Source organism: Delphinapterus leucas, chromosome 2, assembly GCF_059928025.1.
Source record: "Delphinapterus leucas isolate spDelLeu-1000000601 "Yukka" chromosome 2, BTC_Dleu_Yukka2, whole genome shotgun sequence".
In the NCBI taxonomy this organism is placed as follows: Eukaryota; Metazoa; Chordata; class Mammalia; order Artiodactyla; family Monodontidae; genus Delphinapterus; species Delphinapterus leucas.
The window spans coordinates 105,864,868-105,882,230 of NC_143130.1; the positions used below are offsets into that span (position 1 = coordinate 105,864,868).

At 40.6% G+C, this 17,363-nt stretch overlaps 1 protein-coding gene and 1 non-coding gene across 9 annotated transcripts in view; both read right to left on the minus strand.

The window, feature by feature from the left end:
* Positions 1 to 17,363, minus strand: part of CHD8 (chromodomain helicase DNA binding protein 8) — a 57,139-nt gene that overhangs the window by 24,144 nt on the left and 15,632 nt on the right. For 5 of the 8 annotated variants that reach the window (XM_022587643.3, XM_089905340.1, XM_022587645.3 and 2 more), the window contains exons 2-9: positions 14,032 to 15,089; positions 12,766 to 13,137; positions 11,656 to 12,041; positions 10,564 to 10,678; positions 4,753 to 4,935; positions 4,603 to 4,671; positions 4,189 to 4,244; positions 3,559 to 3,676 (exon numbers count right to left, since the gene is read on the minus strand). In XM_022587643.3, the coding sequence (XP_022443351.2) occupies positions 3,559 to 3,676; positions 4,189 to 4,244; positions 4,603 to 4,671; positions 4,753 to 4,935; positions 10,564 to 10,678; positions 11,656 to 12,041; positions 12,766 to 13,137; positions 14,032 to 14,874 (2,142 nt within the window). In that variant the 5' untranslated portion in view covers positions 14,875 to 15,089. Of the gene's footprint in view, positions 1 to 3,558; positions 3,677 to 4,188; positions 4,245 to 4,602; positions 4,672 to 4,752; positions 4,936 to 10,563; positions 10,679 to 11,655; positions 12,042 to 12,765; positions 13,138 to 14,031; positions 15,090 to 16,246; positions 16,341 to 17,363 lie in introns of all 8 variants that reach the window. The other 3 variants (XM_022587647.3, XM_022587646.3, XM_089905327.1) reach the window with 2 other exon arrangements.
* On the minus strand, positions 9,428 to 9,500 carry TRNAD-GUC (transfer RNA aspartic acid (anticodon GUC)). The gene has a single exon. It is a non-coding gene; the product is annotated as a tRNA-Asp (tRNA).

Here is a 17,363-nt window from a genome sequence, read left to right on the forward strand (position 1 = left end):
AGGCAACTTCACCTTAGTTCCCCAACCAGGCAACTTCACGTCTTAAAAAGACCTCCCTGACTCTACATCCCCCTCCAACTATTCTTTTGTTCTGCTTCATACCCAAACTTTTCCAAGAGTTTTAAACACACAGTACCTCCATTTCATCACTTCCTTCACTTACGTGTCCACCCATTCCACTCTTCTTTCTACTTCCATCACACAATGAAACTACTCTTGTCGAGGTTATTAATGATCTCCAAATTGCCAAACATAATGGAAACGTTTCTGTACTCACCTTAATTTACCTATACAAAGTATTAAACAATTCATTATTCTCTCTCCAAAGCACTCTCTTCCCTAGGCTTTTCTGAGACACCATATTCTCTTCGGTAGCCTTTACTTTGGTTTCACTTTTTGTTTTGGCCAATTCTCAGTCACCTTCACTGGCTCTTTTTTTCCTAAGTCACTGGTATCCAACTTTGGGTGGTATCCCAAGATAAATAACCCAAGGCTTCAAAGAAAGATCTCAAAGAAACCTTAAGGAAAAAACTCTTTCTTTCTTAAGACACTTTCCCCCTGATTTTTGTGACATATCTTTTTCCTAACCTTTCTCCTACCACTCTGGCAAACAGTCCCTTCTTCACCTGGTCCTCTAAATTTGTGAGAATTGTTTAAGGATTGGCCCTGGGCTTACATCCATTGCCTTATAGAAAGAAATTTTAAAAAGTACAGAACTATTAGAAAGTATAGAACTTTCCCCAGGGTGACTCTATTCATTATTAAGGCTTTAATAATTATGTATATGCTGATACATTCCAAAGTTAAATTGCAGCCTAAAAAATCCAGATGTGTATATCTATCTCCTTGATAGAAATGTGTTACAGAATTTTAAGCTTAACATGGTCTAAACTAAAATCTTGATTTTCCCCAAATCAGTTGCTTCTAAAATCTTCCATTCTTGAATAAATGACTCTACCTCAAGCCATTTGCTCAGACCAGAAACCTATCTATATAAGCCATCACACCAGATCCTGTCAATTCTACTTTAAAGTAAACTCAAATCTATCCATTCTCTCTAACCACTGAAAGCACTCTGCTATAAGCCTTAATTTCTCATCTAGAAAACTTCAACAGCCTCCTTACTGCTCATCCTACTTTCACGCTTACTCTTCTCCAATCCAAAGTCTAGATGATCTTTTTTTAAAATAAATTTATTTATTTATGGCTGTGTTGGGTCTTCGTTGCTGTGCACAGTCTTTCTCTAGTTGTGGCAAGCGGGGGCTACTCTTCGTTGTGGTGCGCGGGCTTCTCACTGCGGTGGCTTCTCTTGTTGCAGAGCGTAGGCTCTAGAGCGCAGGCTCAGTAGTTGTGGTGCACGGGCTCTGTTGCTCTGCAGCATGTGGGATCTTCCCGGACCAGGGCTCGAACCCGTGTCCCCTGTGTTGGCGGGGAGATTCTTAACCACTGCGCCAACAGGGAAACCCTAGATGATCTTTTAAAAATGAAAATTGGGGCTTCCCTGGTGGCTCAGTGGTTGAGAGTCCACCTGCCGATGCAGGGGACATGGGTTCGTGCCCCAGTCTCGGAAGATCCCACATGCTGCGGGGCGGCTAGGCCCGTGAGCCATGGCTGCTGAGCCTGCGCGTCCGGAGCCTGTGCTCCGCAACGGGAGAGGCCACAACAGTGAGAGGCCCGCGTACCAGAAAAAAAAAAAAAAAGAAAATTGGATGTGCTTTCACCTGTTTTAGATAGTCCAGTGGTTTCCCCCTTTGCACTTAGAATAAAAACAAAACTAAAAGGTCTATAAGCACCTGCTTGCCTAAATTTCTGATCTCATTTCGGGCCACTCACTCTCTATCGTACATCAATCCCACTGTCCTTTCAGTTCCTCATCCTGTCTCAGGGCTTTCATATATTGCTATTTCCCATGCCAGGGATACTATTTACATGTGTTCATGGTCTTGCTAACTCATTCATAATTCAATTCTCAGTGAAGTCTTCACTGATTATCCAAAGTAGGCATTTTTTTATTAGGTCTTCCTGTGCTCTTTCTTTCCTGGCACTTACCACAATTTGAATTATTTTTAAATCTCTCTCTCTCCCCATTAGACAGTGAGCTACATGAGAACACAGACCATGTGTGATTTGTTTACCATAGTGACTAGCACATAATAAACAATGAATAAATGAATAATTTATTTGGTTAAATGGCCTACCTATAAAGGCAAAACTGGCATACAAGTCAGTTAGCAGAGCTTGGCTCAAGGGTCACAAATTATATATCTAATACCAACTGGAATGGGATTAGTTTCATCATACATTTCTCAAATTAGGCTTTAAAAGAACACAGACCAAAAAACAAAGAAACCCCCACGATGCAATTATCATTATTTTCATATAAAAAGATATTATAAAACCTACATGGCCCGACTTGCCCTCTCCAAGTGATGTGGAAAGTAACTCATTTATTGGCAAACCTGGTGATATAGTTTTTTCAGATGTATTTGGCCACAGCTGGGTTTTTTGCTGAAGCTATACATTATTCCTTCTTTCACTCTTTCTTACTAGCTCCTCTTTAGGTTTTTTTTTTAAATTTATTTATTTATTTATTTATTTTTTGGCTGCATTGGGTCTTTGTTGCTGCACGTGGGCTTTCTCTAGTTGTGGCCAACGGGGGCTACTCTTCGTTGCGGTGCGCGGGCTTCTCACTGCAGTGGCTTCTCTTGTTGCAGAGCACGGGCTCTAGGCGCGCGGGCTTCAGTAGTTGTGGTGTGCGGGCTCAGTAGTTGTGGCACGCAGGCTCAGCAGTTGTGGCACATGGGCTCTAGAGTGCAAGCTCAGTAGTTGTGGCGCACGGGCTTAGTCGCTCCACAGCATGTGGGATCTTCCCAGACCAGGGTTCAAACCCGTGTCCCCTGCACTGGCAGGTGGATTCTTAACCACTGTGCCACCAGGGAAGTCCTCCTCTTTAGGTCTTAAGAAGCTTTGAGAAAGAATTCTTCTTCTCAAGGCACTCAGTAATGAAAAATCCCATTTTGGGAAAGGTATATGTATACAAAGCTTTCAAAGCAAAATCGAGAGTTAAAATACAGCTCAAGAGACCCTTACAGATGTTCCAGTACTTAACTAGTAGTAACACTGGGTATGGTGTATTAAAGCTCCTTTATCACTATTTCTAGTTATACTGGATTAGAAATTTGAGAAAATAAATGTTCTCTCTTAATGATATGGTTGCTTCTGTCTACAGATACCATCAACTGCTGAAGACTGACATTAGAGGGAGAAGAATGCCGCAAGTGGACCAGAGGTCAGTTTACCATCTGTTTTGAAAATACTTCATGAATATCAAAAAACTCAATTTCCAAGTACCCTATAACTTATAAAAATACCATATTTAGACCTGGTAAAACAAAGCCTGGGGCAATTAAGTAAGAAAAGTCCAACGATCAAAATGAACACTTTATGCCCATATATACAAAGCAACTATGAGTCTTTTGAAGAATCAGTCAAGGTTGATAACCCCAGTAATTTATGCTTCTATGAAATAAATGATAGGCAATACCTATTCCTAATTACCTCATGGAAGAAGTGTCTCATCTGAGCCATTTTGGTTTTGAAGCGCTTTAGTTTTTGATGGATCCTCTTATCCTTCTCTAGTTGGGAGATGGTAGCCCACTCACAGTGTAGATAGGAGCTAAAGGGGATGGAAATAGCCAGTCACAGTGTGAGAAAGGGGAATTGGTCAGCTAGTGTCTGAGATGTGGGGTTAGCCAGAAGCAGACATAAGACTATGTGCTTCAATGGGGAGACAGTCTCTTAGGTCAGTGCTTCTTAAACTTGATTTTGCACACAAACCACCTGGTCTAGGGTAGGCTTGAAAGTTCACATTTCTAACAGGCACCCAACTGATGCTAACTCTGCTGGTCCACGGATCACACTCTGAGCAGCAAGGTCTTAATCTTAGACTAACGTAAAGAGGATTTTACAAGGGATTTTATCAGGAACCATCCTCACCCCACCTTTCTGCAGGTAAATATAAAGAGTCAATTCCTGAGCTTCTCTCTGAATAGACATTTTCCTCACCAAAAACAGGTGAGGAGACTATAAAAAAAGGGGCACATTCCCACCCAGGATAGACTATACAGGAGAACTTTTTAGAACCCTGAGGAATTTGGGGTGAAAAGCTTTTTTGCACAGATCACATACTAGTTCTTGTACTTGACAAAGAATTCTTCTGCTTCAGTATATTGTCCAGAAGGAAGCTGAGAAGAAAGAAATTACAGTTACTAAACTTATTTGTCAAAGAGAACTTTTCATTTTAACACACATGGTAGAGCTTCATACCAATGCTCCCAGAATATATTACTGACTAAGGGATTAAAGAACTTAATCTGGTATTTCAATGCTGGAGGCTTGACAGCTGGAGAAAATAAGCCCTTTTCCAGTTTAAACAAATAAGCGAAAGAAGTGGCAATAAGACAGTTCCTATTTTCCACCTAACTTTTCTCCACCATCTCTTGTAACTACACTGTAGCAATATAGCCTGACATCCAAAGGTGCTCATTACATACAGCCTGTAACTGCAGCATTATGGGCTGACATTAAAAATAGAGGCCTCACCTCCTTCTTCACAATACGCATAGAAAGCACTTTGTCTACAATGGCTGCATCTTCTTCACTGGGATTCTCCTGTAGCAAAAGATGCAGTCAGTCAACAGAGATTGTGAGCAGCAAGACAAAGGTCTCAAATTGCTTAAGTTCTCAGCTTACCACAAAGAACTGCATGGAAGGCAAAGTCTCGCCATCTGGTTCCTGCACTGGCTCAGGCAGGATAGGCTCAGTTTTGATTGGACCAGTTACATCTACTTCTTCTTCTTCTTCATCATCTGTGATCTTTATATCCAGATCCTCTGTATATTTTTTCCGTTTAACTTGGCGGTTTGAGCGTCTCTTCTATAGAGGCAAAAATGGTTAAAGTAACTGCTTGGGTCTCTCAAGGAGAAAACCTTTAAAACTATTCGCCTATAGTCATATACTTAGATTTGACTCCAAAATCCCTATGAAAAATTAAACCAAAAGATGATAAATAGCTTATTTATCGAATTATGTGATGTCAAATCATGTAACTTATTCTATGTACTGAATATATATTAACTTGCTGAATTGTTTTATCAAAGTATCAGATTCCACCTGAAAGTAACCTATTGGCAAGGGGCTCTTAAAAAACTGAAACAGGACTCTCAACCTGCAGAGTGCAATGAACTTCACAGGAGGAGCAACCCTGGAGTGCAAAGGTGCAAGAACATTTTGTTTCTAATTGTTCCTTTGTTTTAGTTCTAAAGTTTTTTTGTTTATTTTAATAAATAGGATCATACTGTATGTATTGTTCTGCTGCTTACTTTTCTGTTAGCATTTTTCTTGGAGATGTTTTCCATATCAATACATTTCAAATCGGCCTTATTCTTTCAAATGGTTGAGTAAAAGATTTTTTAATTAAATAATCTAAGTAATACTTGCAGCTCATGATAAAAAAATTAGGAAGGATGGAGAGACAAAATTATTATTTTTCAATCATGATTATAACCCCTGGAAAACCCAAAATCAAATGAGTCATTAGAAGCAGAACTACTGAAAATGAGTAAACTTTCTTGGCATAAAATTAATTTTTAAAAATCAATAGCATTCTTATAGAGACTAAGGCAGAAAATACAATAAAAGAAAATATTCTTTTTCTGAGAAAATATTATCTTAAGCATTAAATTTAGTAAGAAATATATAAAATCTATGTGAAGAAAACTTTAAAGCGCTATAGGACATTAAAAGAGAGTTGAATAAATAGTGAAATATATATACCCTCCCTAATCACATAAATTTGAAAAACAAAATTAACAGAATTTTTTAATTAGATAAGCTGATTCTAAAATTCAAATGGAGAACTAAACATCTAAGAATAACCAGGAAAAATATGAAGAAGTATACCTGGCCTTACCAGATATTAAGGACAATATAAAGCTATACTAATTAACACAACTTGGTACCTCTCCAAGAAGAGATAAACAAGTCAAGGAAATAATGTTCAGATATAGACTAAAATACTTATGTGGATTTAGAACATGATAAAAACAGAACTTTTAATCAGTGAGGAAAAAGTGGATTATTCTATAAAATGGGATTGAAAACAGATGACTAGCCGTCTAGTGGATGTAAGAAACAAATCTACAAAAAGACTGCAAGATTTAAAAGTTAAAAAAAAAGACATAAAATTTCTAAAAGAAGATGTGGAAGAATTTTTTTTTATAATCCTGGAGTAGAGAAGGTGTTTCTAATAAATTGATCAATTTGACCTTGTAAAAAGTTTAAGATATCTGAGTAATATCAATATAATCCATCATAAACAAAGTTGAGACAAATAATAAACTAGAGAAAAATGCCATATGATACATTTCCCAAGCATAAAGAGGTCTTTTGAATCACTAAGAAAAAGATCAACACAATAGAAATATGGGCAAATAACATAAATAGTTCATAGAAAAAAACAGAATGGCTTTTAGTGTAAAATGATGCTCACACTCAGAATAAAATTGTTACAACTGAAAACTAAACTGAGATCCCCCTATTTTTTCTCTTGCACCTAACCGAGTGGCAAAAATCAGAAAGTTGGATCAAATATTTGAAACAGGAACGTACACATTGTTGGTGAGAGTACACACTGGCATGAAGAAAATTTCTATAGAAGAAAATTTGACAATACCCTTTGATCCAACAATTCCACTTCAAAGATATTATCCTACAGATAAATTTGCACATATATACAAATCTCTGTAGCATTACTTGTGGTAGTAGAAGACCAGAGAAAACCTAAGTGCCTATCAACAGGGGATTGGTTAAACAAATTATGCTATAGTCAAAATATATGAAGTGACAGTGGAACTCTCACTGCTGGTGGAAGTGTAAAATGACACAATCACTTCGGAAGCTGGCAGATTCTTATAAAAAATGATTAAATGTTTAACTACCCCACAGTCTATCAACTCCTGGGAATTTAGCTATGAGAAGTGAAAACCTATGTCCACAAAGTATGTGTACTGAGACTGTTCATTGCAGGCTTACTCATAACAGCTCCAAATTGGGAACAAACCAAATGTCTAATAGAATGAATAAACACTGTGCTATATTCATAAATAAAAATGTTTCTCAAGAAAAAAAAAAGAATGAACTTCAGATACATCAACAACATGAATAAATCTGAACAACATTATGCTGAAAAAAGTGAGACCCAAGAGTACATACTACGTGATTCCATTTACATGAAGTTCAAGAAAGGCTAAGTTTAATCTATGGTAATAAAAAGGGGCACAATGGTTGCCTATGTGGAGGTGTGGGGGAGAGGATGGTGAACTGACTGAAAAGAGGGTACAAGGGAACCTTCTGGGATGATGGAACACGGGATGTCATTAAATAATCTCTCGGGGCTTCCCTGGTGGCGCAGTGGTTGAGAGTCCACCTGCCGATGCAGGGGACGCGGGTTCGTGCCCCGGTCTGGGAGGATCCCACACGCAGCGGAGCGGCTGGGCCCGTGAGCCATGGCCACTGGGCCTGCGCGTCCGGAGCCTGTGCTCCGCAACGGGAGAGGCCACAACAGTGAGGGGCCCGTGTACCGCAAAAAATAAAAAAATAATCTCTCTACTTTGGTGTATATTTCAAATTTTTCATAATAGAAAACAGAGTGTGAGGAAGAATGGCTAGATCTATCTTTTTGATAAAGAACTACCTTCAAGATATGTTGTTGGAGAAAAAAGCAACAGTACAGAAGAGTAGGTATGGAATACATACAGTAAGTGGTAGTGGAATTAGAGTGCTCATGAAAGTAAAGAATATTTCTGGAAAGATACACAAAAATAGTAACAGAGGTTACCTCTGGAGAAAAGACCTGGGGGACTGTGAGGTCTCCATTGCCAACACTGGTATTACCAATGTTATGGGCTTAATTGTATCCCCTCAAATTCTTATGTTGAAATCCTAACCCCTGGTACCTCAGAATGTGACTGTATTTGAAGACAGGGCCTTTAAAGAGGTGATTAAGTTAGGGTGGGCACTGATTCAACTGGGTTTGTGTCCTTAAAAGAGGAGGGAATTTGGACACACGCAAAGACACCAGGGATATACGCACTGAGGAAAGACCATGTGCGGACACAGTGAGAAGGTAGCCCTCTGCAAGCCAAGGAGAGAGGTCTCAGAGGTAACCAGACCTGCTGACCTCTTGATCTTGGACTTCTAGCCTTTAGAACTGTGAGAAAACAAATTTCTGCTGTTTAAGCTACCCAATCTGTGGTATTTTGTATTGGCAACCCTAGCATATTAATACACCACTTTTGAAATTTTTTTAATCTTTGTATTTCTTGTATCACAAAGATTTGCCTTCAGTTTGTGTTTTGTTTATTTAACAAACACCTTATTTAACCCTTTGTTTATTTAACAAACACATATATAACTCTTACTAAGCTCTCTTACCTGAACACTGTTCTATGTGCTTTATAAACATTTACATTTAAGCCTCCTAACAACCCTACTTGGTAGATATTACTATCTGCATTTTAGAGATGAGGAAATTGAGACACCAAGAGGTTAAGTAAACTTGCCTGAAGTGACAATGTTAGTGAACAGTAGCGTTAGGATGAGAACCCAAGAAATCTTGCTCCAGTCTGTGGTCTTAACCACTATGCTGTTTAGAGAATTTTTTTGTTGTTGCACATGCATAATTTTTTTTTAAAATATATTTATTAATTTTTGGCTGCACTGGGTCTTCGTTGCTGCGCACGGGCTTTCTCTAGTGGCGGCGAGCAGGGACTACTCTTTGGGCTTCTCATTGTGGTGGCTTCTCTTGTTGCAGAGCACAGGCTCTAGGCACGCGGGCTTCAGTAGTTGTGGCACTTGGGCTCAGTAGTTGTGGCTCGCGGGCTCTAGAGCGCAAGCTCAGCAGTTGTGGCACACAGGCTTAGTTGCTCCACCACATGTGGGATCTTCCCAGACCAAGGATCGAACCCATGTCCCCTGCATTGGCAGGCGGATTCTCAACCACTGCACCACCAGGGAAGTCCCATGCATAATTTTTATACAGTTAAATGTATCGATCTTTCGCTTTACGACTTGGGAATTTTAATACTCTCCTTAGAAAGATCTACCTGATTTTACAATTATTTAAGAAAAAACTTATCCATGTTTTATAAAGGTTCATGATTTCAATTTTTGCATTTAGACCCTTGATTAAACTAGAAATTGTTTTTGTTAAAGAGTAATGCAAGAAATCCAATTTTATTTATTTCTTCCTAAATGTGTAGCCAGTTGTCCTAACTTAATTTATTAAATAATCTTTCTTTCCATTGATTTTATTTTTTTATTTTTTATTTATTTTTTTTGGCTGCACCACATGGCTTGCAGATCTTAGTTCCCAGACCAGGGATTGAACCTGGGCCCTCGAAAGTGACAGTGCAGAGTCCTAACCACTGGACCACCAGGGAATTCCCTCCACTGATAAATGGCCTTTTAACTCATATACTAACTTCTCATAACAACTATTTGAATCCTCTTCTAGACTCTATTATCTTTTACTAATCTCTTATTTCTTCTCTAATTTTAAACTCTTAGTAATTATTATTTCATAATATACTCTAATGTCTGTTAAATCTAGCTTTTGCCTCATTCTCCTTTTCAAAAATGTCTTGGCTATCCTCACATGTAAACATACCCCAGAAGAACCAAAGTCTCAGTTTATCAAGGTATTGAATGCATATTAAGGAAGAGGGGATATAAAAAAATAAAAATAAAATTCAAATCAAAAGAAAAAAAGGAAGAGGGGAGACATTTATAAAGTACTGATAGCTAGTGAGGCACCTGAGGTTTGTTTAGTCCAAACCTCCATTTTTCAAATAAAGAATTTACACATAGCTAAGTAACCTGGCCAGGCCCATTAGAGCTACATAGAAGTACCACGGGTCTCCTGAATCACTAACAACACATTCTTTCCATGGTTGGAAACTAGAGCCAAAGATGGTACCATAAGGCAACAGAGATAGAGGACTAAAGTTCTTCTGGTCCAGCTTCTTTTATTCTCTTCCCAATGTTTCTCATCTTCAAAAGGTAGCAAAAACATTGTACCTTAAACACCCCAGTTCTCAGCGCCAAAACCCTGAAGTTTTGGCAAGAATTGAAAACCCTGAAGTTTCGAAAGAAGTAAGGCAAAAGGGGGATAGCTGGACAGTTCTAAGAGAAACCAAAGTATTGCCATACCCAAATCAACAATCTTGCAGCATAATTTCATATTTGCTTAGTCTCTGAAACACTGGAATTTGAGAAAATGAATATTGCTTTTTTATAGTAATATGCTTTTTGCCTAAAAAAAATTCAAATTTAAAAGACATGACCATGACCAGATCTTGCCTCTTCTACTTTTTAGGACTACCTCTGGTTTAGAAAAAATGGTGAAATGTGCATAGGCTTATCGTCTCTCAGTATCTATTCTTGGTCTGTCTGTCAGAAGTAAAACATGATTTTTCTCAGTAAGTTCTTCAGGGCTCCTTTTACCTGAATGCTGCTTTCTTCATCTTCCCGGGGTGATTGTGCAGGCATGACTTCCACATCTGAATTATCAGATGAGGTATTACGCTTTCTCTTCTTACCCACCACAGGAGTGATGGTGCTAAAAAGGAAAAACCAAATTCAGTTACAGTGAAGGCAAGGAAAATTTAGGAGTAAGAAAATATAATTAATCTAAACCATCACGTACAAAGTCTCCAGGCATAAGTGTCTAGATCTTCAGTCTGTGGGACACACAGCTATTGAGCAGCGTGTTTGAAAAAAGAAGACATTAGGGTTTCTAAAATACCAGCTGACCTTTACACCAGATCTGACAAATCTCTGTTACCACTGTATTCACAAATACCTGAAGAAAGGTAGAATAACACAGCAGAATGAATTCTTGACTAAGAATTACAAGGCCTTGTTTTAGTTCCAGTTCTGTCACTAGCTGGGCATTAGTTTCGTAAGTAGCAAACACTGATGATAACATCTGGCCTGACAGCTGTTGAGGATCAAGTAAGATACCAGATATGAAACTTGCTTTTTAAAGCTGAAAAATCCTGTACAGATATGAAGCATTATTATAATTACACCACAAAGCCTGAAGAATCTCAGGGAGTGGAAACTAGAGAGAAAGGAGTGAAGCTACAAGACACGGAAGGAATTCTTGTCAATTGTGACAAGAATTATGTGGCAAGCCATGGTTCTGTCAAGACTGCTTAAGGCTGACAGTGGCTGCTGAAATCTTCCCCAGTTCACAGATGAAATGTAAGAACAGGGCAGCTATGTCTACAGCAGCTCTCTTTTACTGGTGTGGGTGGTAGGAGGCCAGTGAGAAGTCTTCCACACAGTGGTGATACAAAATCGGGAAGAATACAGAAAAACACAGGCACAGCTTTTAAATGTAACCCCTAACACAAGGCTGGCTATCTTTCCCGTGCCTTGGTGTTCACTTGGGACAGAGAAAAGAAAGGCCTTACTATCTTCTAATGATAGAGACATCACCTTGAGCTTTGTAGCTGCTGAATACAACACGAGTTTTAAAATGTATGCACTATCCTCAAATGTCCCGTCAAAAGAGCAAAGGGTGGTACTTACTTTAGCTTACTCTTGCCCTTGGTTTTGGAGGTACCAGATGTTTTGCTCTTCTTTGGCTTTTCTTCCTTGAGCCTCTCCCCACTGCTCTTCTTCCTGCGTTTCTTTTCACCTTCCTCCTCAGGCCGAACGCTAGGCAACTCATCCTCATTCAGGACTCGAGGTATGTTCTGTTCGCCCCGGGCACGGGCCCTAGCAATGGCCTCCGCTACAATCCGATTTGCTTTCTCTTGCTTCTTCTGGTGCTCCAGCCTACGGTTTTCCTCGATTCCCGTCTTGCCCCCCATATGAGGAGCAGAGCTTGCTGGTGAGGACAGCGCTGCCACTTCACTGGCACTTAGAACTTTAACTACGGAGAGCCCAGAAGAGGCCCCTTGGGAAGAGCCGGCCTACAGAAATAAAGACACTAAAATTTCAACATGCTTGTAGCTGAAAAACCTGAATAAAACAACTCTGAAGCAGGTAGGCTAGAAACGTCAGTTCTCTAATTCCTCAAGAACCAGACTCAGACCAAGTCTTACTGAACCTAGAGACACATTCCCAAAAAAAAAAAAAAAAAAAGTGTTTTTTGGTGGGATGCAGATGAGAAAAGGCAAGAACTGTGCCAAATTAACCTTCGATATACTTAAGCCATGCTCCTAATGTCAATACTCATCTCCATAATTCCAGAAAATTTTCAAACAATACAACCAACACTGGTCTCTAGGCTAAAGGTAAAAAAATTCAAATTCTACTCTTGGCCTACCTTCATCTCCCTGGGGGTGAGAGGAAGGACAATCACTTGGCCTCTTTAAGGCTATTTCTTTATGTTTCAAATGAGAGGATATTTCCAGTCATTTTCATTTCACAAGAACATTAAGAAAAGATTGTAAATGAAACGGTTCAAAGACAAATACCAGACAAATCATCTCTGATCCCAAACCCAATAATAACCCTCAAATCTTTTCATGATGTAATTACAACAAGGTTTCCACGGGTGAAGGAACTAAAAGTCTACATGTCACTTCAGAGGTATGAACCTAGACTGGCCCCACGTTCAACAGTGAGTGACTGCCGAGGGGAACAGCCAGGGACTAAGGGATGTGCTTCCCTTCTTTACTATGGAAGTCTCACCTGGGGCTGCAGCACCACCTTGAGCGGTACTGAAAGTCTCTGTCCCGGGCCCTGCCCTGGTCCCATTATCTGAGCCTGCTGCACAGAGGAAAGAGCCACTGGCTGGGCTGAGGATGGCTGCTGGGGCTGTGGCTGCGACGACGGGGGCTGCGGTACAATCTGGATCTTCTGCTGTGGCGGCTGCACCTGCAGCTGGATAGTCACTACTTTGGCCGGCTGCCCCTGGGCATTCTTGGCTTGCGTCAGGGCTGCCAGCTGGTTGCCCTGTAACACTATCTTGCCTGGCAGACTCCCCAGCACGACGTGCCGGTGTCCTTGGGGACCTCCAGACTGTGGCTGCTGGAGGACCAGCGTGATGCGTTTCGATTCACCCTAGAGTGAAGAAAGGAAATTGCAAGAGAGGTAGAACATTAAAGAATGGCAGACCCCTTAACGTTTACACCAGTTTTCCTCATCCTAGAGTTACAACAGCTGAGGGTCAGAAAGCACAGTATAATTCCTTCTGTTCATCCTCCTGTCTTTCCTGATAAGATCTTTTCTATATAACCTCTGCCCAGCGGGTATCAAGCCTGTTCTTGAAAAACTGTTGGGAGGCTCGCTCTATTTCTATGGCAGTCATTCCATTTTCTGGAAATCTATTAGAACAAAAGTCTATACTGAACTGAAATCCACCTCCTTATAGCTTCTCTCCACCAATGCTACTTATCTTAATGCTGTCTTCCCCTCCCCCCAAACTCTTCTGGCCCTTGATTCAGAGACTAGAGCCTCTATTTTCTTATACTAGAAACTAGCCTTTTCACTGGGCAAAGTCAGAGGAGGACAATCTTAGTAATAAGAACAGGGGAGAGATACACATAGCTTCCGTAAGTCTTGCAAAAAATAAATGTAGTTTTCCAAAAATGATTCTTGTTCCCATTGCATCCTATATTACTCATATAACTTTATATCATACATTATTATGAGTTCCTGTTTAAGGTCTGTTTTTCCTGGCAGACTGTGAGCTCTGTAAGGACAGGGACTGTGTCTATCTTGTTCAGCACCAGCTAGGCACAGTGTGAATATGTAGTAAGAGCTCAAAAAAATACATTAACACTAACTGCTTCCACCTAGTAAGTGATAAATACAATGCTGTCAATACTAACTGATAAAAAGTAAAGATGGAATTTAAACAGGATTTCCTAGAGACAGCTCTCCTGTGCTTGCTCTCACACAGTTGCTGGGCCCTCTACTAAACCAAAATTCACCTCCCCCTTTCACTCAAGTCACCTGGGTAGGTGTAGAGGTCAGTGTAACTGCAGGCTTCAGTGGGGGCCCTGTGGCCCCAGGGTTTCCAGCAGGAGCTGAACCCTTAACTGGCTGTAGGACCAGCTGCTTTACTGGTCGGCTGGGCTGGACAATGCGCTGAACAGTAGCCTGGTTCCCAGGGACCTTGGCGGCCAACACTGTATTACCAGAGACAATGGAAACACCAGGTCGAAGGGGAGTGCCGGTTAGCACTTTGGTAAAAGTGACTTTTCCACCATTGGCTGTGCCAGCCACGAGGGGCTGAGCTGTGCTGGTGATACCTTGGGCCTGAATTTGTGCCACATGGGCACCAGTGACTGAGGAGCTGGGTGGGGCCTTAAGGATAACAATCTTAGGGGCTGACTGAGGTGGCTGCCCTCCAGCACTACTGGAGGGAACAGCTGTGGCAGAGACACCCATGAAAGGATTCCCTTGGCTCAGGATCTCCTGGCTCTTGGAGACCTGCAAAAGTCCTGACGTTGGCGTCGGTGTCTGTAAGACAGGTGGGGCTGGCTGCTCTTGGCTGACGGGCTGAGTGGTATAATCATGCAAGGTTAAAGATTCTGGAGCTGGAGCTGTCGATTCTTTGGGAAGTTCTGTGGGGGCTGTTTCCTCTGGTGGGGGGACCAAGTCACTTGCTGATGAATTCCCCACATCACCACCTCCACCATCCTGGTTCATCTGATCCAAGGAGTCCAGAGAGCTTGGCAGTCCAAGGGCTTCCTCAATAGGGTCTTGTGTAACCTGATTGAAGCTGTCATCAGTAAGAGAGTCCAGGCCAAATAAATTTGGGTCATCAAACAGATCCATGATGGGGTCTGCCATCTTGGGAAAGCAATGGGGGTTACTTCCCCAAGGTTTAGGGAGGGAAGGGGAGGGGGGGTAATGGCTCTCCCCTCCCCTCCCCTATTAAGAAAAAAATGTACACAATGGAAGAGGACTACTCTTCAGGTAAAGAGGCAAGAAACAAGTGCATGTCAGATTGTCCTGACCTTCATGGAGCAAGATGGCTAGGTCTTCAGAGGAAGATGGTGGAACTCCTGTTGTAGGAAGACAAATGACAAATAAGCAAAGTAGGTGACCTCAGGGAAAATTTCTAGCCTTAATATCAAATAGCATCAAAATAATAAGAGAAGAGGGAAATGTGAGGTAATCTGAGGACAGAGACACAGCGGAAAGAACATCCACATTTCTGCTTTAAAACTAAAACTAAAAAAGAAAAAAAGAAACAATCCAACGCCCTTTTGGGGCTCTTACACACTTTGAAGCTTCTGTCTGTCAAGATCATTCAGCTATCTCTGTCCATTTCTTTTAATAATTATCATTCTTAGGTAGAGATCAGGAAATTTAACATTCATTCACCTTCTATTTCAGGTTCGTAAGTTGACAGAACTTAACAATATACCAGCAATACTTCAGTGAATATAGCTAAAGGCTTCTGGATATACTGTATTTTGTAAGTTTCCCTTGTATTTTAGATACTTTTACTTACTACTGGCAAAAATAACCACCTTTAACCAAGCTTATAGTATAATCTTACCCAGGAAGTTTCACAAACTTCATTCTACCTAACCTATCGATGAATCGATACATAGTGTTTCTGTTATGACGTCCCCTCCCCACTTTCTCATATTTAAGATCAAAAACTTCCTCTGCAAGAGATTCAAAGAATTCTACAATTTCATTCTAGTTTACATTCCCAGCTTTCAGTCTCATCACTTCCTGTGCTCTCATCACTTCCCATATATACCCTACATTCCAGTCCAACTAGAAAATACAGTTCCCTTAATGACATTCCTATCTGCATGACTTTGCCTATTATGCTGTAGTTTCTTCCTGGAACATCCCCACCATGCTCCTCCCAAACTTCTCTTCCAGCTAAAATTTCTGACACCCTCAAAGGTCTTCTACTCCACAAGGTGAGCCCTGAACCTCCATAAGGTGAGCAATTTTTGATGACTTGGTCCGTTCACCTTCCTTAAATATCCACAGTGTTGTCTGCACCTTATTTAAAGCACTTATATTTAACATTTTATTAAAATGGTAAGTTTCTTGTCCATTTCCTCTGAAGGCCCAAAAGGTTCTTTTGTGCAAATTATAAAAAGCTGCCTACTCAAGATACTTGTTTGCCATCTGCTGGAAAAATGTCATACTAAACATATTATCTATGATGACAGTGAACGCCTGCAATGCACACCTTGCACAACCCTGCATGGTGGCTCAGTTCCTCTTTCCCCGAGAAAGAAGAGTTTCTGAATGGTGGGGACCACGTCTTATTCATCTGTGGATCCCTAAAGAACCAGAAGAATATCACATACACAATAGCTACTCAAAAAAAATTTAAAGAATTAAAGTATTTGCTTGCAGCGTCTGGAATGAACCATTCAGTCCTTAGAGAAACTAACTGTTATTCCTAATTCCAAGATGAAACAGCAGAATACTTCTTATCTTGAAAAACTGTCCTACAAATAACTGAAATTATGTTTACTAAATCCACATCTGGGGCTTTAAGTTCATAAAATTCTGGGAAAAGGAAAAACTAAGACAAGGAATTATAAGTACATCACCAGCTAACTAAACTATATGAAAGTGTAGTATCTGCTCTTTGTATATGATATCAATATTTGTCAATCCAGAAAAGCGTTGCTTGATAACACCATTTCTCCTAACTTTTAGAAGATATCAGAGGAGAAATTTGTCAGTTACACAGTACAGACTTGACTGAAGAAGGCTCTTCCACACAACCCCCAAACTTTTTTCCCCTTTCCTTAACCCATTCCAGTTATCCTTGTAAAACAATATAATGTGGGTAAGTAGCCCAGAAAATCAGACATAGATAAGAGAGGAGACTCATCAGTAGTTGGCACATCAGTCAAAATTACAAAGCATACGTGGCATCTCCACCAATGTTAAACAAGATCTTCCTAGCTTCAGTAATTGTATACCCTTCACATCTCAACCAGGGTCCGTATCACTTCCCACTCCTGGTTAAACTATTCCACTAGCTCATTCCAGCCTCTCCTATCTAACACCTGCCCCAAAGTAACTCAAAATGGTGATCTGAAGAGTTATGGATAGGACTTCCCTGGTGGCACAGTGGTTAAGAATCCGCCTGCCAATGCAGGGGACACGGGTGTGAGCCCTGGTCCGGGAAGATTCCACATGCTGCGGAGCAACTAAGCCCATGTGCCACAATTACTGAGCCTGTGCTCTAGAGCCTGTGAGCCACAACCACTGAGCCCGTGTGCCACAACTATTGAAGTCTGCGTGCCACAACTATTGAAGCCCACACACCTAGAGCCCGTGCTCCGCAA